General features: G+C 45.0%; 3 protein-coding genes across 3 annotated transcripts; 2 read left to right on the top strand and 1 right to left on the bottom strand.

Moving 5' to 3' along the window:
- Positions 1 to 356: 356 nt before the first annotated feature.
- On the top strand, positions 357 to 1,685 carry LOC101785428 (probable xyloglucan endotransglucosylase/hydrolase protein 25). Its single transcript, XM_004974248.4, has 3 exons — positions 357 to 628; positions 715 to 914; positions 1,097 to 1,685. The coding sequence occupies exons 1-3, from the start codon at positions 365 to 367 to the stop codon at positions 1,482 to 1,484; spliced, it is 852 nt and encodes a 283-aa protein (XP_004974305.3). The 5' UTR covers positions 357 to 364; the 3' UTR covers positions 1,485 to 1,685.
- A 4,001-nt stretch (positions 1,686 to 5,686) lies between these two features.
- LOC101780321 (AUGMIN subunit 1) lies at positions 5,687 to 8,662 on the bottom strand. Its single transcript, XM_004972433.2, has 5 exons — positions 8,114 to 8,662; positions 7,476 to 7,610; positions 7,255 to 7,381; positions 6,131 to 6,268; positions 5,687 to 6,044 (listed from the first exon to the last, which is right to left on the bottom strand). The coding sequence occupies exons 1-5, from the start codon at positions 8,554 to 8,556 to the stop codon at positions 5,934 to 5,936; spliced, it is 954 nt and encodes a 317-aa protein (XP_004972490.1). The 5' UTR covers positions 8,557 to 8,662; the 3' UTR covers positions 5,687 to 5,933.
- A 10,026-nt stretch (positions 8,663 to 18,688) lies between these two features.
- LOC101779908 lies at positions 18,689 to 21,821 on the top strand. The gene is made up of 2 exons (XM_004972432.2): positions 18,689 to 18,926; positions 21,264 to 21,821. The coding sequence occupies exons 1-2, from the start codon at positions 18,839 to 18,841 to the stop codon at positions 21,461 to 21,463; spliced, it is 288 nt and encodes a 95-aa protein (XP_004972489.1). The 5' UTR covers positions 18,689 to 18,838; the 3' UTR covers positions 21,464 to 21,821.

The following is a 21,821-nucleotide window of genomic DNA, read 5'->3' as shown; positions in this document are numbered from 1 at the left end:
CAATTTGAGTGGATATTAGTAATATCACCCCACAGGAACTGCAGTAAAAGGCAACTAAAACCCTCATACAATAAACGCTCAACTTGCTAGAGGGCCAGCGTATATATTTTGGCAGAAGCCACCGTGGGGCGGTCCTGCTCAAGCTTTGATTCCCAGTACTTTAATCAATTTTTAAGCTCATTACTTCAGAAGCCAGCCAATGATGTCCTGTTTATTTTGGCATCCCAAGAATCTAAGCCCATACTAAGTTAGATCTTGTTCAGAATACACACGTACTGGTCTCCTTTCACAAAGTCTATATAAAGACATTGTTTCAACACATCATATTCACAGTGTCTCCACTCCCTAAATACCACCAGAAGCCATGAGGCGGGCTAGGATCCTAGCGGCCTTGTATTTCATCCTAACCATCTCCCCAGCAATCAGCGACATGACCGACAGCATTGAAATGATGTGGGGCAATACGCAGGTGCTCTACGATAGCGCTGGCCACCAAATCATGTCACTGACCCTTGACCGATGGACGACTTCGGCGTTCCGCTCAAAGAGCCAGTACCTCTTTGGGAGGTTCGACATTGACATCAAGCTTGTCCCCAAGGAATCTGCTGGCACTGTCACCACAATATATGTAAGTAAACAAGAAAAAGTAAAGATCATCATTCAGGTTACATATGAATCCTTAGCCTAAACATTTTTTCCTTGATCCAACAATAGATGGTAACAGAGGGGCCATGGCAGTACCATGATGAGATCGACCTTGAGTTCTTAGGGAACACCACTGGTGAACCATACACCCTGCACACCAACATCTATGCCAAAGGAAAAGGTGGCCGAGAAAAGCAGTACCGTCTTTGGTTTGATCCCACTGAAGACTTCAATACTTACTCCATCATCTGGAACCCGCACATCATCTTGTAAGTTCCCCCTTATCTTGCTAAAATTGTTAGTTCCCATACCATCATTTTGCCAATTTTGCGATTTGGTAAGCAATTCTAAGAATGCCTTGCTACTTCAAAATAAGAGGCTGTGTTCAGTCTAACTATTTGTAAGTGTAAGGCCTAATCGATTTGTCTGTTGTTCGAATACAATGATACAGAATACTTGTCAATGGCAAACCAATCCGGCGGATGAAGAATCAGATGAGGGATGATACTCCCTTCCCACTCTTTCAGCCTATGAGGATGTATGCCAGCATCTGGAATGCTGATGAATGGGCAACACAGGGTGGACGCATCAAAGCTGACTGGTCCCAGGCACCGTTCACAGCATTCTTCCGGAACTACACCGCCAACGCTTGTGTTCCATACAACAGAGCCTGGATTTGCGGCCAGGGTTCTGGTGATAGCAGTTGGTTCAACCAGGAGTTGGATGAGGAGGGGAATCAGAAACTGAAGGATGTGGATGATAAAAACAAGATATACGACTACTGCACCGACTCAAGGAGGTTTCCTAATGGATACCCCCCAGAATGTGCATCACAGTAGAAATTATTCAACAAGCATATAGAAAGGGTGAGAGGAGTATTGCAGGCTGTAGTCGATTCTTTAAGACTATGATTGTCATACCAAATGGTATTGTTCATTGCATTTCATGGTTGGGGAGGGGGCAGGAAATAAATCATGGATGCTCATATGTTGTGCATAGATCAAACAAATTAAGCTGAAAATGGTAGAATGAAGAGCAGAACATCATACAGTGAGTTAGATTTGTAGCAATTAATTGCAAAAAGAAAATGAAAATAGTGCGGCCTGATGTGAATGCAGTTCTGTCTTACATAAAAAATGAAATGCACTTGTGGGTATGGCTGGGGCTTGAGGAATTTCGCATCTCATCACCCTCGTACCACAGCTCGATTTTTTAGGTGTTTTTTTCGGTTCAGTTTTGGGTCAGGACCGGCTAGAAAAAGGAGGTGTAATAGTTTTTGTTAAAAAAACTGTGTAAGTTTTGTTCGGATTATATACCCTTTCACCTTCTTAATAAATTGATACGTAGCTCTCCTGCGTGTTAAAAAAAAATTGGCTTAAAAACCATACAGTAATATTTCCCAATGTAGACGGCGTATTGTTGCAGAAAATATCCAAAATAAAGAGAGTTTTATCATAATGTTAGTGAAATCCTAGTTGTGCTAGTTGTGTCAGTGTCAAGTATCTGTAGTGTTAGACAGAGTCAAAGTCTGTTAGAGTTAACCAAATCTTTCACTTATGCTCAGGTGATCAGGTCTATTAGGGAGTTAGGAGTACAAGCGTTCGTGCAATCATGCCTGGTGTTTTATGGCCACTAAGGCCAAGTTCTACGGTCACTACTGGCCTTATCTCCTGTGATCCAGATATAAATAAAGCATAGGGTATTAGAAAATGCTGCAAGCTTTGCTGCACCATACAGCATTGCATGTCTAATCATTATCCTATAAAACTTGTCTTTTAGCTTCAATGGTACCCTCTTGTCATATAAATTTCATGATACTTGGCGCCACTTCATCCACCCCGCTTTAATTCTATAACTAACATCCTCATCAATATTCACATCTCGTTATTGCATTCATCCCAAATATCGAAATGTATCCTTCCTAGGCACTACTTGGCTTTCCAAACTAACGTCTCCCTCCTCATATGCAGTAGTGCTAAAGTCACATCTCATATATTCAGTTTTAGTTCTGCTGAGACTAAAACCTTTTGACTCTAGGGTCTCCCGCCACAACTCTTATTTCCTATTTACTCATGCTCGACTTTCGTCAACTAGTATTACATTATCCACGAAGAGCATAAACCAAGATATATCCCCTTAAATGTCCCTTGTTACCTCATCCATCACCAAAGAAAATAGATAAGGGCTCAAAAGCAGGTCCTTGATGCAGTCATATTCTAATTGTAAAGTCATCTGTGTCGCCATCACTTGTTCAGACTCTAGTTACAACATTGTTGTACATGTACTTAATAAGTCAAACGTACTTCGTTGGGACTTTATATTTGTCTAGAGCCCACACATAATATTCCTTGGTATTTTGTCATACGCCTTCTTCAAGTCAATGAAAACTATGTATAGGTCCTTCTTATTCTCCCTATATTGCTCCATAACTTGTCTTATTAAGAAAATAGCTTCCATGGTTGACCTTCCAGGCATGAAACCAAATTGGTTCATAGAGACCCGTATTATCCTTCTCAAACGATGCTCGATAACTCTCTCCCATAGCTTCATAGTATGGCTCATCAACTTAATTTCTTGGTAATTACTTATTCTTGTATATTGGTACCAGTATACTTTTCCTCCACTCTTCCAACATCTTGTTCGACCGAAAAATATGGTTGAACAACTTGGTTAGCCATACTATGGCTATAGGCATCTCCACACCTTAATTGGGATACCATCTAGGCCCGTCGCCTTACCACTTTTCATCCTTTTCAACGCCTCTCTGACCTCAGATTCTTGGATCTTCCGCACAAAGTGCCTGTTGGTGTTATCAAAAGAGTTATCCAACTGCAAGGTTGTGTTCTCATTCTCACCATTGAACAATTTATCAAAACACTCTTGCCATCTATGTTTGATCCCATCCTCCTTTACCAAGATGTTCTTCATTTCATCCTTAATGTACTTAACTTGGTTGAAGTCCCTCGTTTTTCTCTCATGAACCTTAGCCATCCTATAGATGTCCCTCTCTCCTTCCTTCGTACATAATCGTTGGTAAAGATCCTCATACGTTCTACCCTTTACCATACTTACAGCTCGCTTTGCGATCTTCTTTGTCTCCTTGTACTTCTCTATGTTATCCACACTCTGTCATGGAACAAGCGCCTATAGCATTCTTTCTTCTCCTTAATAGTCCTTTGGACTTTCTCATTCCACCATCAAGTATCTTTATCTACACCTCTACCCACTTGGTCACTCCAAGCACCTTCGAGGTCACCTTCCGAATGCAGTTTGCCATCTTCTCCCACATATTGTTTGCGTCCTCTCCTTCCTTCCAAGGATCCTTTTGATTACCCTTTCCTTGAAGGCCTCTGACGTCTCCTCTTTTAGTTTCCACCACTTTATTCTTCCAATCTTAGCTTGTTTATCCCTGCATGCATATGAAAACGAAAGTCCACCACTACAAGCTTATGTTGAGAAACAACACATTCCCCTGGTATCACCTTGCATTCCAAACATGCCCGTTTATCCTCTCTTCTTGTTAGATAAAATCAAGGGAAAATTAGTTCTATAGCATCAAAAGAATAGCCTTTCTAGAAAATACCACCGAAAGACATCCGTCACGTAAAATACCATCGAAAGAGTAATCCGTCACGATTTTAGGTAACGGTGTCAACTCCTACCAGCTCCTCGCCTTCTTTCCAATTGCTGAGGCCGGAGCTCATGTACCCTTCCGTTCTTCTTCCTTAAGTCCAACGAAAGTGGATCTGCGAAGGGTGGAGTCCGGCCATAGATCAACATAGCCCAGGCGAGGGGCGAATCCAGGTAGTGGCGCAATCTCGACGAGTCAGCAGGCCAGGCCGAGCCGAGCGGCAGCGTGCCTCGTCGAGTTTCGGCAACTTGGTGCAGCAGCGGCGCTGCGGAGCTCGGAAGAGGGCCTCTATAGCACGGTCATGCGGAGCACGAAAGCTCGATGCGAGCGGAGGCACAATCAAACGGCAGAGGAACAATTCTCACCTCACCTCTCATTCTCCACATTGATTTAATTTGCTTGCCGCGTCCAGCCGTCGAGGTTCATCAAATGCACTCGTGTGCTTGCTCATCTGCTACACTAGGGACAAGTTCCCACTGTAATTCTAACGCGGCATCTTTTTTCAGTACTCTATCTTCAACTTCTACAGCTGCTGCCTCCTTCCGCTGCCGCAGCACTCAAGGAGCTCAGCAGGCAAACCTGCCCGCGTCCAGGCAGCCGCCTCTCCTTCCTTGCGACCTTGGCGAGGTACGTCTCCTCCACGTCCGCCGAGGCCAGCGCCTCCGCCACAGCTTCATCTCCTCCACAGCCGGGTGCAGCAACGGCACCCGACACAGTCGCGTGAGCTCCACACCGCCGCAGCATCAGCAGGCACTCGCCATCGTTGCGGCATCCTCCTTTCCGCCGTCGTCGCAGAGCCGGCGACGTTGGCCACAAGCGCCACAAACTGGCCGTCGCGTGCACAGCTACGGACGCGGCCGCGGCGTCCTCCTCGACGCATGTGGTGGTGGCAAAACCAGTCAGGCGCACGGCGCGGCGACGTGGGCCCTCTGGCGTGGCTTCAACGCGGTTCAAGTCGTTGGGACCATGCTGCCGCCGCATGTCTTTCGAAAGAGCGGACTGGAGCTGTTCGCTTCAGCTTATTTAGCCAACTTATCAGCCATCAAATAGTGTTTTTCTCTTACAACAAATCAGTCGTTTCAACTTTTCAGTCGGCTTATAAGCTGAAGCAAACAGACCCACGCATGTCGTTCGGACGGGATGGATAGGTTAACGGAAAACGTGACAGAATGCTAATTTAAGACGGGATGGACGGGTTAACGGAAAACGTGACAGAATGCTAATTTAAGGTAACGGACCGTTTTTTATGGTATTTCTCGTGGCTGAGATCTTTTGGTAGCATTTTCCAGAAATGCTATTCTTTCGGTGCTATAGAACTAATTTTCCCTAAAATCAATCTGACTATAGTGTTAGCCACTGCTAAACGGCATTGAATAGAACCGTCAGAAAATGTTCGCTATCATAAGACACTATCCAAAATCAAATTCAAATTAACACAACCACACACACAACAGGCCAAGCTGTCTGGAGAGTGTCTTTTGTCGATGAGATCATAACTGCAACAGAAATTAATTTCTATGGTGAAATTTGTCTAGTTAGGAAAGCAAAGGATATTACACGATTATACAACCAAGTTACAACTTACAAGAAAGTTAATTTACCATTACGCTTTCAATCAATGCCAACATGAAAGATACACCAAACAAAACTATGCACATTATAGGCCAGTTGTGGTTAGAGCAGATTGCAACACATCTTCTAGGTACTTCTCGGCAGCTGCATACTGCCTCTTTTTGTCCTCTATAGCTAGTGCAGCTAGAGCTTTATCCTGATGAAAATTGCAAACATACCCAAGAATTAGCAATGTACTCCATCACCAAAAAAAAAGAAGAAAACAAAAGGTAAAAGGCATACTGGAGGTAAATCCTGGTAACTTCTTAATGTGTCGGCTATGGGTTTTGTCTTCCTCTCGAGATCCTTCTTATGCTCAGCCATTTCCATCAACACACCATGATTGATCTCCGGCGTGTAACCCACTCGGTTAAGCATTGCCTGATAAAGATAAGAAGACAAGCTTAAAAGGCATCGAAATAGACTTCCTAATCAGACAACAGTGTGTCACTGTAATCAAACAGCACATAAACTTGGCCTGCAAAGGGGAAAATAGCTCTACATATCTTAAACCACATGGTAAGGATGAAAAAAGAATACCACACCAGTAAAATATCAGACCTTGATGATGGATTATTCAATCCATGATCATACACCTATGTTCATCGCTAGCTATCCATCACAGTAATGAAAACAGGTAATGGGCAAAAACAAATGCGCATCATTAGTTCAAAGCTTCACATGATACGCATCATATTTGTTCACATGTCCAACAATCCAGAAAAGATATAAATCTCTATACTCTCATCTCTACATGGAAAGACTGAAGGTAGCTTAGCATATATTGGAGGGGTGTGCTCAATTGCTCATAGAACCAGGTGTTACGAAGCAATCGGCTACATAGTGCTTCAGCCTACCTTTATAAAGACATGTCCCCTGAAAACTTATGAGAGATTCCAACCTACTAAGGAAATAAATCCAGAACAGATTTGAATAGGCCACTTGCTGAAACACAAAGTTCAATCAAAAAGGCTGGCTACATACAACGTAATTGCATAACAGCATAGGAATAACAGCTGAGGTAAGGTAAGTCTATCAAGATCTTCTTCAAGTCCAGAAATAGCCTGACTGGGATAATTTGGATGTTGCAACATTCCGTTCAACAACAGTATCTTAGTATTACCGTACCTAATTAACTAATACATGGAATTTCCCTGAAGAAAAAACTAATACATGGAATTGATAGCTTACAGGATTCTTGCAATAATTTGATAGTTTCAAGCAAAAAGGTATAGGTTTCCTTAGCAATGAAAAGTATCAGCACAAGTGTTTAGGGATTGTCATCCACACCTAGCAGGCCAAAATCAATAACTGGAAGCACAAGCAGAAGCCAACAGCATATATGAATCATACAAAATGCTAGTCACCTTATAATTTGAGACTTGGAGGATATACTGGCGTTCCTTGGAGTCCATCATTACAAGCTTTGTCTGCCAATCTGTCATTTGCTCTGCTTGTTGCTTCTCCACATCATTTTTAAATTTCTCAAGCATCCTAGAAAAAGCACAAGTTTGACACAGAAATGCAGGTGACAATGATTAGTAGACACTCCTTGAGTCAACTATGGAATGAACAGTTTTCCACTCACTTCTTCAGCTCAGTAAGCTTGTTTATGGCCTTCCGTGTGTAATCAAGTAGTGCCTTTGACTCCTTATGCACTTTGTCTCTCTTCTCCTCCACCTCTGCTCGCCTCAGCGACAAGTCTGCACTCGCCACCACAAAGCTGCATGACCAAAATTTTAGAAACTAGGCCAAAAAAAAAGGCAAAAAAAAGAATAATCGTAATAGTTCTTACAGCACCCAAAGACCAAAACGTCACTGATATCTATTCACCAGCTTCCTCAGAGTTGATGACAGTTTTTCTCCAATAAGTTGATGAAAAAGTTACAAATCAGATTCAATACATACATAAGGTGTTACACTCAGAAATTTCTAGTATATACAACAGAGGATAGAATTTTACAGGTTTGCTTATCTAGATTTTGCTTCAAGTTGCAGGAAGTGTTATTTTAGCATCAGCTTATTTTGGATTCAACCCCCAGGATTAACTGAAACGGAAGATTCATCGATTCATACAATGTGTGTGTGATAATATCCCAAACCCTGAAGTCTGAACGAGTGTCCCCATCAGAAGTACAGATCTCTCGCTTATTGGGTCCATGAGAGAAAAGAAGAGCTATGTCCCTCAGATAATTCGGTACTCAGAACCCTAGCACAACGAGTCACCTGCTCATCTCGGTGTCACGGATGGCGAGGAGGTTGCCGACGGCGGCGACGGCGCGCGCCGCCGCTGCTGCGGGTGGCGGGAGCGCGTCCCTCGCGAGCCCCGCCCGCTCGAGCGCCTCCCGCAGGCGCGCCGCCTCGGCGCGGTACTCCAAGGCCTGCGCGCGCAGCCCTGCGGCCGCGATCCCGGCGGCCTGCGACCGAGCCTGCGACGCTGCGGCCAGAGCCCGGAGGTAGGCCACCCCGCGCGGCGTGGGGTCGGGCCCCAGCGACAGCTCCGCGGCCGCCCCGCCGCCGGCGCCGCCTCGCCCTACCGCTGCGCCCCCGGACCCGGCCTCCGCGGCAAGGGAGGCCAGCCACGCGTTAACCTCGGCGACGGCAGCGGAAGAGGAGGCGGACGCGGGCGCCGGCGCGGTGGGGTCGAGGTGCTCGGCGGCGTGATCCATGGGGGGCGAGTGGGTGGCCGGCGGCACGGAGGACGGGAGATGAGAGGAGAGGTTGGTGCTTGAATTTTGAGGAGAATTATTTTCGGAAACGGGAGGACGGGAGGGTGTATTGGGTTGGGCTTTGCTGAGGAGTGGCGTGCTCTGGAATATGTATGATGATGAGTTGAGGACTTGAAGTGTTGAACGGTCCATTAGGCCTGTTGTGCTTGTTGGGCCTAGACTAGACAATTCTGGGCTGGAATTAGCATCGGTTTTGCTCTGGACCCATCTATCAACCAAAAACATTTTTCTCTTATAAAAAATGCATACTCTTCCCCCAAAAAAATGAAACTAATATTCTTGTATATAATAAAGTGAAAAAGGAATTTTTTTAGGCATCAACGGTCCAACCCGTTTCCCCTAACACTGACATTTGTCCCCTGAAGGTTGAAAAAAGAATATTATTGTAAGATGCTTATATGAGGCAGGGTTAATTTGTGTTCAATTCAAAGTTGTCTTAAATAATTTAAATGTACGAATTTCAAAAACAAAGGACAGTATGACATTAGCGCATTGAGCCATCATCGTGTTTGTAGCCGATGGCACGTCTTGCCTCCATGCTCAATCAGCTATATTGGCAACTTGTGTTGTACCTAACCACCATGGGTTGCGGACCTCTGTTGTAATATATGTCTTGTCTTACAAAAGACATTAATAAAATTAGATTTTTTTTCATTATTCAGACTAAGCCTCAAATTCGAGTTAAAATTTTACTACTTGATGAATTGAATGTCATATTTTTATAAATTCGAGAAGGGAACATTTTTCCACTTGTGAAGCCAAAGCTCTTGTAACATCCATAACAAACTGAAAGGTCCAGACCACAATTACTATAAGTGAGCCAAAAAAAATCAATTTATCTCTCGAACCTACACAATATCAAATAGAAACTAAATTTGTGGCAATATTTATAATCCAGCCAACTGATAGTAATTCAACCAGTTAATTAGATTACTTAGTGTGGAACCTTAATCACTCAAGTTGAAGATTTAATTCAGCACAGTTACTTATATTTATGACTAATTAATTTTTATTGGTAGATGACATGCTCATCAATCAATAATGCGCATGCGATGAGTTCATCAATATCCATCAGCTCAAACTTTTAGAGGTGTTTATAGGGATTAAGTACAAATTAAGAGAAGATATCTTCAAAATCCTGCAACAATTGAATTGATTCATGTGCATTTTTCGTAGTATCCATGTGAAATGCTGGTGTTCCGTATGGGACCTAAATCCAAAAAAAAAATTAGAACCCGCACGTCCGTTGCTTCCCTCAAACTGGGCCTAGACCTAAGTGGCATCTCGAGACCTGAGTTGAAGCTTGAAGACAGACACTTCATTTTTTTGACAGCCATCGATCTACTTGTGTTAAAGTGTCAATGACTTCCTCGTTAAGTCTACAAAATCTAATCTTAATTGGAAAGGCGACGCTAACATGCATCCTTATCACGAGTACGTGGACATTTGTGCATCACAAAGTGGGGCCGGATCTGGATGTAATGTAACAAAGTGTGCCATTTCCCTTGCTTTGAATTCCTTGTAATGCATGCATCTCCACCCAGTGGACAGAAATAATGTTCTCGTGGCTTTTGAGGGGAAATTGGGTAAAGGGCTGCACACACTTGCTTTTGCTGCTAATTGTTGCACACACTTGCTATTTGCACTCACGGGTCGATCCCACTTCCACACTTCGTTGTGTGTTTCTTATCTTGATCGGCCTAGCAACAGCATCATCCTAGCTAGGCGTCTCCGAAAGTGGCATGGGACCCATCGCTTCCATGATTCCGTGTCGGTGGAAACATGGAAGGAATGAAAGAGTGGAAGACTAGCGCATAGCGCATCAAAAAATAATTTCGTAGTATATATTGTTTTATATTAAAATGGTATATTTTTTATAGAGATATCATAGACCATACCAAAGCGATAACTTTTTCTATATGAAATGTGAGATTTCATTTGACAAGAACAAGTTACATACTTCATCCAAACAAAAATTCGGAACACAAGTGCATGCATTCAAATACACGCACACATACAAAACAAATGCTCTCCATGAATGCATCAGAACACGCTTACTCTATCTCTATGATTGTGAGTGCCTTCGAGAGAACGGTATATATTGAGATTAATAAGGTCACAATAAACACCTTGTTGTCAATAATATTATGTTACGTCTCGCCATCCTTATTTATGTGCATATTTGCCTACCACCACTAAAAGAATAACATCACTAATTTGTGGGATAAAATCCATAAAAATATAAGTACATGCACTGAGTTTAGAATTCAAACCAGAAGAAAGTTAACCAACTTATCTACGAACCTACGAAGGTATGAATTTGCTCCTTCGATTCTTTTTAAACAACAAAATACAGAAGTAGATGCTTATATGCACATATATTTTTTTCTACAGTATATACACACGTACAGTACCCTATGTTGTTACAAACATTTTGGTGGGTTTGATAGATCTCAACACGGACGAAACAACTACAAGCGTCTCAGCGTTTAGCACTGTACAAAATAGCTCCACAGTCCACACCAACGGATACGGCTACCTAGCTTTTGCATGCTCGGCTGCTCGTGTGTGTTGCGGAACCAAATTGCTAATCCAATCTACATTAATCATCTATATTAATCTACATTGTCAAATCTTGAAGTAATTAGGTTTAATAGATTTGTCTCGTAAATTAATCCTTACAATTTGTTTTGTAATTAATCTATATTTAATATCCCTAATTAGTATAATTTGAGGGGTTCCAAACACCCTTTTTTTTATCGTGGCATGGAGCCGTGTATAGCAGACTAGCAGCCGAGCACGTTCAACGATGGGCGAGTCAAACCACACCCTCACCGGACCGGCGTCGCCAACCGAAATACCGGAACCGGAGATTCTGACACGAGATAATCTCCGTCGCCATTGGTGGCGCCGGCGCGGTCTCCGAAGCAGGGTAACTGCACATGGCAGAGGAGATAACTGCCAACCCGGGCTGCGTGCACCGTGCAGAGCTCCAGGCTCCCAGTCGTTCTAGGGGCAGTAGGCCGGTAGCTAGGCGCCTAGGCCAAGGTAGCCTGCGGGCCTACAGCGCTGCATCCGGCGCCACGTGTGCGCGACGGATGGCTGGGGTGGCCCCGTCGGCGGTCAACGACAACGGCTCCGTGGCCCGACCGGAGGAGCCCGCATGGGGACCTGTGGGCCGTCGCCGTCGATCAGTCCCAGCCTCATCCTCGTTTGTTTTCACCTTCAGTCCAGTTTCAGTCTGATGAGATGATCAATGAAGCTCCGTTTCGAAAATATATGGCGATTAAGGCACAATCTTCTTTGATGGGCATGGTCCCAACGGCCAAATTTACTCTCTCTTTTTTTTTCCTGCACATGAGCTTTGAACTAAGAAGAAGCCTCATTTGACGGGCTGCCACAAAATATATGGCAGTTTCTTAATATTGATATTAGTACTTTTCTTATCATCGAGGATGATAAAGTCAAAGATATTAAGATAAAATACTTTCCATTCTTTTTGACCTATGTGGCCATGTGCATTTTACTTGTAGGTTTATTTTACCAAGTCATGTCAATGAGGTGATAAAATCACTACTCCATCGGTTCCAAAATATCTAGGTGCATAATAATATCTATGAACCTAGAAAAGTCAAAACGACCTACAATTTGGAATGGTAGAAGTAGTTAATAGTTTTTGTTGGAGGAAACTGCTAATTAATTTGAGTTAACCGGGGTTCGGGAATTACAAATATTGTGAAAAATCAATACTCCCTCCGCCCAAATTATAGATCATTTTGACTTTTCTAGATGAGTAAAATGCATGGCCAGTCCACGAACTTGGCAGGGGGTGTCATCTAGGTCTCTCAACTCCTAAAATGCACATTAGAGTCCCCGAACTTGATAATTAGTTCACATGAGGTCCAAATCTGCATAATCAAGGTTAATCCACCCATGTGGCATGCTGATTGGATGTTGACGTGGATTTGGCATGTGGAGCCCACAAGTCAGATCTTCCTCTTCCTCACCTCCTGTTGGCCATACATCCCCGGGCCCACGAGGAGCCCTGTACGGACTCACACAAAGGACGTACTCGGTCACGTATCAGGATATGAAGAATACTACACAGGGAACGTAGACTACATGGACTCCTGAAGAACTAGTTGGAATGCAGTAGGACTACTCTGCCGAGCTAGAATAGGACTCTCTAGTTGCATCCGACTAGTACTCTCGTACAAAAGACTACCCTGTAACCTTGCTCCCCCGATATATAAGGGCGGGTAAGGACCCCCTCGAAACAGGTTCAATCGAATACAAGCATACAACACACAGGACGTAGGGTATTACGCGATCTAGCGGTTCGAACCTATCTAAATCGTGTTCCTGCGTCATCATCGACTCCTTGATTTTGGCGACATCCACCAACCAAAACACTATCTCGGTTACTCCCTTGATAGGTTGACGGGTTAAAACACCGACAGCTGGCGCGCTAGGTGGGGGAAGTAGTCAAAATTCTCCGCGCGAGGTCGATGGCTCTAGTCATCATCAAGCCTGCGTTCGCGTTCAAAGCGATCGCAACCATCGTCTTTGGCTCCTGGTTCTGCATCGCTGACGGCGCTGCAGTTTCCAATACTACATCGTCGAAGAACAGGAGAAGAAGCATCCCGGCGAAAACTTTCATCTACATGAGGCAGAGGATTCCATCAGGAAATTCAAATTTTTCGATCTAAACAACACCGAGTTCGACTACAACTCGGACTCATCCACAACTCGGACTAGCCCTCGCAAGCTGGCAATTCAACCATTGTACGGACTGGATATAACTCCAAGCCAACTCCCATTTGGACTTCGAAACACGGTCATGGTTCATAAAAAAGCTCTATCCAAAGTCCAATCTGGTCTGGAGTCAATTGAGAACCACGACTACGACTCGAACTCTCTTGAAGAACTCCCCTTGTCAGGTCCGCAACAGGGCCTGGTAATCACATCAACACCACAAGGCAGATTCGTCTACTAGCCAGGTATGAAGCCATCCTTCCTTGCCTAGGATAACGAGTCACGTCTTGTCGCACACTTGGATATCCTCCCTTATCAAGAGGGTACTCCGCTTTCACCAATCCGTGAAGACATAAAGCTATGGAAGCTACTCACCGGATAGGAAACTTTTTGTTGTTGTTTCGCCGACCGATGGAATAGGAACCAGCGACCAACACCAGAGGACTCTTTGTTAGGAACGCCATGTTGAAGAAGTCTCCCAAGATGAATTATCGGCTAACATCCCAGAAGATGAAACGAGCGACCAGAGAACTCAAAAAAGGGCAAGAAACGCTTAGAGAGCAGATCGTCGTCGACTACTTGCAAGACTCCCCATAAGAAACCTCGACAGAGCATTTGAAGCAGTTCAATCACGGGAACATAACACTCCACTTGCAGCTATCACTTCAATCGATCTTCTGACAACAATTATGCCCCAAGATAAGTTCAACGAACTGATATCGCACTTGGTAGAGAGCGCGTACAGGCTCCTCGACAAGGAAGCACCAATCCCATCCTTACCTCGCAATCACCATGATGGCAGCAGAGACCATGCAAGATACTCAAACCAGCAACGTGAAGAAGCAAGACAACATGGGGGTGCTATTGAGGGCTCAAGGAGAAGCCGGGACATAGTCGAAGAACCAAGACAACATAGGGGCATACTCGAAGGCCCAAGGCAAAGCATAGACACACGAGAAGCTCCAAAACAAAACAGAGATGCAGCCGAAGGTAGTCGTACAGCCTCCGCGGAAGGCCCACGTCACCGCAGAGCTAATCCAGAACCCTCGCATATCAACAATCTTAGGGAAAGACTAAACCACAACCGTGATGCTCGAGATATAATCAACATGAAGACTACTCTACCAGAGAAATTCAAACCAATGGGCATCACCAAGTATGATGGCAAACAAGACCCAGTTCAGTGGCTCCGCATCTACTCACTAGCAGTACAAGCTGCAGGCGGAAGCGATGATACACAGGTCATCCACTTCCCCGTATGCATGGAACCCGCGCCACTAACGTGGCTTGAATCTTTGAAGACTAACTCCATAGACTCATTGGTCTGATCTAAAGAAAGCTTTTACAAGCAATTACGCGGGAGCTATGCAGCGCCCTAGCAATAGAATTGACTTGTCTCAGGTTAAGCAACAAAAGGATGAATCCCTATGCAGCTACCTACGCTGCTTTTTTGATAAAAAGTCTACAATTGTCGACATCTCAGAGGCAGACATGATAGAATGCTTTCAAAACAGCCTCTGGGTCCAATGCATGTTCCAAGACTTTGGCAGACGCCGTCCAGCTGATATCAAAGAACTCAAAATTATGGCTCAGTCATGGGCAGATGAAGAAGATAAGGAACGCGAAAGGTTCAACTCATACCGCAATCGCGGGCGTGACAACAACAACCAAGGTAACAACCAAGAACAAGACAAAAACCACAATGTCGATCACCGAAACAACTACTCGGGCAATTAGAATCGCAAATGCAAACCAGACAATACCGTTGCAGCAATGTCAAACTCAAGCAAGAAAGGACCAAACAAACGAAATGATAGCCCTTCATTCAACGAACTACTCAAGAAGATGTGATGCATGCTTTTATCATACAGAAGGTTATTCCTGCAATTCGAGCAAAATGGCCAACTGAAGATGCTAGGGAACCAATATACATCCAACAAGATAATGCTCGTCCTCACATTGAACCTTCAGATCCTTTATTTCGTGAGGCACCTCAACAAGATGGATTCAATATCCAGTTAATTTGACAACCACCAAATTCACCGGACTTAAATATCCTTGATTTGGGGTTCTTTGCATCTATCCAGTCTGTTCAATTTAAGAATGCTACAAGAACAATAGTTTCCATTGTCAATGTTGTTCAACGAGAATACGACAAGTATTCGCCAGTATCATCAAATCGGATCTTCGTGACATTGCAAACTGTCATGATAGAAGTGATGAAAGCAAGGGGAGGCAACAACTATAAACTTGAAGTATGTATGTGTTGGAGGTATGCCCTAGAGGCAATCATAGAGATGATGATATTTTATTTGTATCCATGATTTGTATATTGTGTTCATTGAATATCCATTGAAGGCTACTTGAATTGATTTGCAATTATGTGAATTGTATGTGAAACTCTTTACTTGTATGGTTATTCTAAAGTTGTCCCTAGTCGGAGTTCATGTGAGGACACACATGAATATTAGACTAGCACATGTATTAGTTGATGACTATGTTTCACAAGTCATGGACATGGAGATGTTGAACTAATAATGTGGACACATGTGGAGACATGTGCTAGGACTGACCCAACACGAGAAGTAGTTCTCTCTTTAAACAACATATACGCTTTGTCCTTAGACCTGAGATTGTCGCATGTATTCTAGATGTGGATCGACCTACTTAGGGGCTATCAAACGCTACGCCGTAACAGGGTAGTTATAAAGGTAGCTTTCGGGTTTGTCAAGAAGCATGCTATGAGACATGGTCAATCAAGATGGGATTTGCCCCTCTCTGATTGAGAGTGATATCTCTGGGCCCCTCGAGTGATCGGATCCGAAAATGCATGGTCATGCTACGTACGGTTAAGAGTTAACCTATAAAGGGATTCCGAATCACAGGATCGAGAAAGAGCGGTCGGCTTGAAGCTAGACCAAATATCGTGAGGCAAAGGGAATAGCATGTATATTATGTTGTGATGGTTCGTCTGATATGATCTTTGTGTGCGTATAGCAGTTGGCACGTCTTGCTAGAGGCCGCTACCGACTATTGGGCCGAGTAGGAGTACTCGGGCCATGTCTATACATATCCGAACCCATAGGGTCACACACTTAAGGGGCTGGAAGCCCAATTCGGATCTAATCCGAGTTGGATTAGGTTTAGAAGTACTAATGGGCCTCGGACCTAGAGGCCCGTTAGGAACCTCTATAAATAGAGGGGTGGGGGCGCCCTAGGGTTCACACCTTTTGGCGAAACACACCTGCCGCGCCTCCCACGCCCTCGCCTGTTGCAACTCGCGGATCTAGCAGTCCGGCTTGCGACGCTTTCTCCCTGCACGTGTGGATACCTTGGAGGTGTTGCGCCTGCAGCACTTGGACGAGCCGTCGACGAGCCACGACGAGCCGACGACGAGCCGTGGCACCGGAGGCGATCTTGCTGCACGTGGACGAGCTGCTGAGGAGCTGCTGGACGTGATCGACTACGTTGATCGACTACGTACGACTACGTGATCGTCTTCACTGCATCGACGCATATCTACATCTTCCGCACCAGTAGTGCGTCGAGTGGTAATCCCGTGATCCTTATACGGCAGTTCTTCCTGGTTATACGCGGTAGAAATTTTGATTTGCGCTAGCGTAGCCTAACTCGTATCCCTATAGTATGCACGATGCTAAACTTGAAGTACCAGTAAGAAACTTTAGATTTTCATGCTTGGTAAGTGTCGTGTGTGATATGTCTTCTTATTTGAGTTTTTCCTCTGTTTTTTATTTTGTTTTTATTTATATTTATATTTGGTTGATGGGGGGACAAGGTGGGCCATACTAAGGGCAAAATTGGAAAACAAATCTTGGGAAGCGTGTAGTGTCAAGTATTTAGGGTATGTTTGGATCCGTTTGCTAAACTTTAGCAGCTAAATTTTGCTAAACTTGAGTTGCTAAACTTTAGCCATGGCTGTTTGGATCCATGGGCTAAACAACATTTAATGAGGTGTAGAGAGACATGTCTATCCTTATTTAATGCGAGGGGGGAGAGAGGGGGGTCCAAATAAGCAATAATGAGGGGCAAAGGGTGTCCAGCCCCAAGTTTAGTGGTTGCTAAATGGTTAAAGTTTAGCAACCATAGTTTAACAAAGTTTAGCAAGGGTGTTTGGCAAATTTGTTGCTATACTTTGCTAAACTTTAGCTGCTAAAGTTTAGTAAGGGGTACACCCCTTAGAAAAAGAAAAGGTGGTCAAAATTGACTAGTGTTGTGAAACGGAGGTTAGTGCTAATTGTCAGGTAGGCCAGGTGCGTGGCTTATTGTTTCAATGATTTTGTTTAGGCTTGACTTGTGCCAAAGGATATCTTTTATTTGTTGTTAGTCTGCCGGATCACATCACGTGCACTATATGGTAATGAGATATTGCCGCACGCTAATTCTCATTTATAATTTTTAGATACGGCTTATTTAGCATGGAGATATGATGCTATAGCATGCGAAGTTTGCCTATAATAAATTCACATATGAACCAACCTTTTTCACAACCCGCTCTCAGAACCAACCTTTTTCACATCTGGATACATATGATTGCTTGGAGACGGAAAAAAATGAGGTTAAACATGATATAAGATGTTTACGTTATTATGGCGTTGATAGCTTATACACCATAGATCGATAGTTGCAATTCTTGAGGCGTCGAAGCCATGGACACAAGCATGCACACTCATTGTGCGAAAAAGGTACTCCCTTCGTCCCAAATTGTATGTCATTCCGAGAATCTTGGAGACTTAAAGCATCTCAAGTTTGACCAAAATTATAGAGAAAAATATAAAGATTTATGACATCAACTAGATATACTATGAAAATATAATTGATAAGGAATCTAATGATACTTAGTTGACATCATAAATGTTATTATATTATCATATAAATTTGGTCAAACTTGAGATACTTTAACTCTTCAAGATTCTTGGAATGACTTACAATTTAAAACGGAGGGAGTAATAAACAACAGCTGACAAAGAAACAAAAAACATCAGAGAATTTTGTTAGCCATTGGTTAGAAAAGTAAGTTGTTGCTAAAGAGATTACGGATAATCGGTACAGGGGTAACAGTAACAGAGTGCAAGAAAAGAAAAACCGGATGTTTTCCGTGGAAGAACAAACTCCGGATGAGCCGGTGCGGCGGCGGCAGGCGCCAACCACGTGCCTCCGAGAAACCCGGCCGCGAGTCGCAGCACGCAAGCGCCCCAACCCAACCCAACCGAACCCAGCCCGAACGGTGCCCCGCGCCCGGCCGACCGGAACCCACGGGATAAAACACCCCCCCCTGCCTCTGCCTGCCTGCCGAACCCAACTGAAACCACGCGCTGCCCCCGACTCCCCTTCACAGGCAGACACACACCCCGCCGGGGCAGGGCGACGCCGCCGCGGCCAGGAGACTCGGAGGCAGGCAGCGCAGCCTCGCAGGCGGAAGAAGGGGCACCGTCGCCAGCGTCGCGGGATGGTGGCGTGGTGGCGGAGGAAGGTGGTGCCCCGCGCGCGCCGCGCCTGGGCCGCCGTCGCCGCGCGGCTCCGCGCGCGCAAGCCCGGTCAGTGACCATCCCTGCCCCCTTCCCTTCCCTTCCCTCATCCGGATGCTCTCTCTGTTAATGTTTTGGGGGGAATCCTTGAGAATTAGACTCGAAAAAGCGATCGTACATCTCGTTCGTTCTCCTGGGCGTCGTAGACTCGTAGTGGTTGCTTGCTCGATTTTGTTGTCGAGTTCGTCGGCTGACTCGGGTTCGCTTTGTCTCTGTTCCGGATTCTACAGAGGAATCGTAGAACATGTTCAACGAAATAAGGGTTAAGGAAGGGTATACGAAATTAATGGTCAAATCATCTCCAAAAACATACATGCATGATACGAGGGTTAGAGTATGCTCGTCTCTCGAATTTTCGTTTTGGCGACTCAGCTGGTACCAGGCTCGGTTCTGGTTACACACAGCACTCGACTGCTCTATTGGTTGTTCTCTCCCTGAACTCCGGAACTGAAGTCGGTTTCGGCTCTACTGTTTCTCTTCTCCAGTTTTTTCTGTTCAAAAAAATGCAGTAGTATATGAAATCGACACTCAAATTTGTAAAAAAAAAGGGAAAAAAGGACACGTAATATTCAGCTTGAATACTAACTAGCCTGCATCGACCGGGCTATATCATGTGGGCTGCGCCTCAATGCCAAGTTTAGCACAATCTGAGAAACGACCAAGCAGAGGTAAACGTCTCCCTCCAGGATATCACATAGCATGAATAGCTAGTCATCAGATTCACGAAGGTGAAGGCTTGAATTGAAGGGTACAAGGGGCTGCTGCCGCCGCTGCTGGCAATGGCAGCGCAGCGAAAAGGAGCGGCTTATATTGGATCCATCCCCCTCGCCCGGATCCCGTTGCGCAGCAGCCGCACGAAAATCTCCGCACGATCTCGACTTGAATGGCCGCGCCGCGCTGCGTGGCCCGGCGGCCTCACCACGAGGCGCGCGCGGGGCCGCAGCCAGGGGCGCGTCCGTCCCCCAACCACACACACGCGCACACGCGCCACATGGTGGCACATTGACACGGCCCCCTCCCTCTCCCTGGCCCGCTGGCCCCCCGCTGCCGCCATTGACCTTTAGCGCCGCCGACGGTGGGCCCCGGCCGCTGCTGCTGCTGTGTCCCGCGTCGGATGTCGCTATCGGCCCACGTGCCGGCCTTAAATATCTCGCGTGCCTTGGATACGTATGCGTACTGGGGTGGAGCGCGGCGAGTGAATGCAGAACCGGATGGGCTTCTGCATGCAGTAGTAGTAAAAGAAAAGCTTCACGATGCAGCAGTAGCTTCCTGTGCATGCAGCCTTTGATTGAATACTGGAGCAGTGGAGCCTGCTTTCTTGGGAGCACGGGAATTGTGCGAGGTTTTGGGAGATTTTTACCTTAAGTTTCGTACAAAATCCACGTCCTGGGTGCCGAGAGAGGAGAAAATCGAAACCGGATGGAGCCATCCCCTGTGGACCAAAATCGTGATTCGTGAGCCTATGTCAGCCACAGCGGGGAAAAAGGCTGCTCAGGCCAAACGGACACGGTGCCTTGGCAGTGAAACTGCAGATGGCATCAGAGAATCACTTTTCAACGGTGCATCAGAGAATCATCAGTAGGAAGTTTCTTAAACAAAAGGGCGTCACTCACTATATGATTTGTACCGATCTTTTGGGACGTGGCCAATGCTGCTTTTGCATTCTTTTTTAGGGAGGTTCTCTTTTTGTACCGCAGCCGTCCATTGGGTTGCTTAGGTCAATTTCTGGTAACTTTTCTTGGGATTGGGATGGTCCAAAGTTCCTACCTATGATGCCATTTGGCGGTTTAGCCCAAGGGAAGTGGAGGGACTGTCTCTTTTACATTATAAAATAGTAACAAAGTGTAAAGCAATAAGTGAATATTTCTCCTTCTACATGTTTTTTCTGCAAAGATGTCCTCGTTACATTTGCCACCTTGCCTTGTTGATTTTTGTTTTCTTTTGGTGCTGCGCTTCGACGTTTGTCATGGAAATCCCAAGCTAAGCCTCACGTTCAATAGAGTTCTTTATTTCGTTTAGCACAAATTTGTTAGGAAATCATTTGCTTAAATAATTGCAACAGTCCTAAAAGATGCATTAGTTTCGTATATGTACCAAATTAGCAAATTTATTTGCTTATGAATTCAACTTTTAGATTAATAACCAGCATTTTGATTAGATGACAAGTTTGGCTATATCTGTCTGATGAACTTTTAAGGGAGGTTCTTGATGGTTCTGTTTATTTCGCTTTCCCGAGATTAATTTAAGAAAACACATGAATAATGCCTCTTCACAGAACTGATAGCTGATTCATGAATTTTGTTTTCCTCGCCACTATGCGTCTGACAAGATCTCACCTCAACACAGGCAGTGGCGGCATCCTGAAGCTCCACGAGGACGTGCAGACCTGCGGGTACAAGGACGTCCAGGTCATGTTCGACATGCTGACCTCGGAGCTCGAGGCAGCAGCTCAAGCCCAGAAGCCACCGCCGTCTCCGCCGCGCAAACAGGCGCCACCGCCTGTGTGGCCTGGCCGGTCCTCGTCGACGATCGCAGCTGCACAGTAGGATCCGGCAAAGCAGAAATGAATGCGTCGGTCGAGTACTAGCAGTCCCTTACAGTCTTTTAATACCAGGCGTCCTCCCCCTGCCGTTCTTCCGCCAAAAAGAGCGAAAAATCGCAGCAAGAACAATAAGCGAGAGGCTCCCAAACGTCATGTTTTGAGGTGTGTAGATAGAGATGATTATGAACCAATGCTGGACATTTCTTTCGCTACTTCAGAGGAAGAGGGAGCAAGAGGGGTTACTTTCGATTCTGTGGTGTATTTTTTTTTTGTTTTGTTTCAACATGCTGCTATTTGGTTTACAGCTTCAGATGTTCTTACGGGAGCTACTGAACAACCAGTTATACAATCATTCCTGAACA

Source organism: Setaria italica, chromosome VI, assembly GCF_000263155.2.
Source record: "Setaria italica strain Yugu1 chromosome VI, Setaria_italica_v2.0, whole genome shotgun sequence".
NCBI lineage: Eukaryota > Viridiplantae > Streptophyta > Magnoliopsida > Poales > Poaceae > Setaria > Setaria italica.
This window is presented reverse-complemented; position numbering and strand designations above follow the sequence as displayed.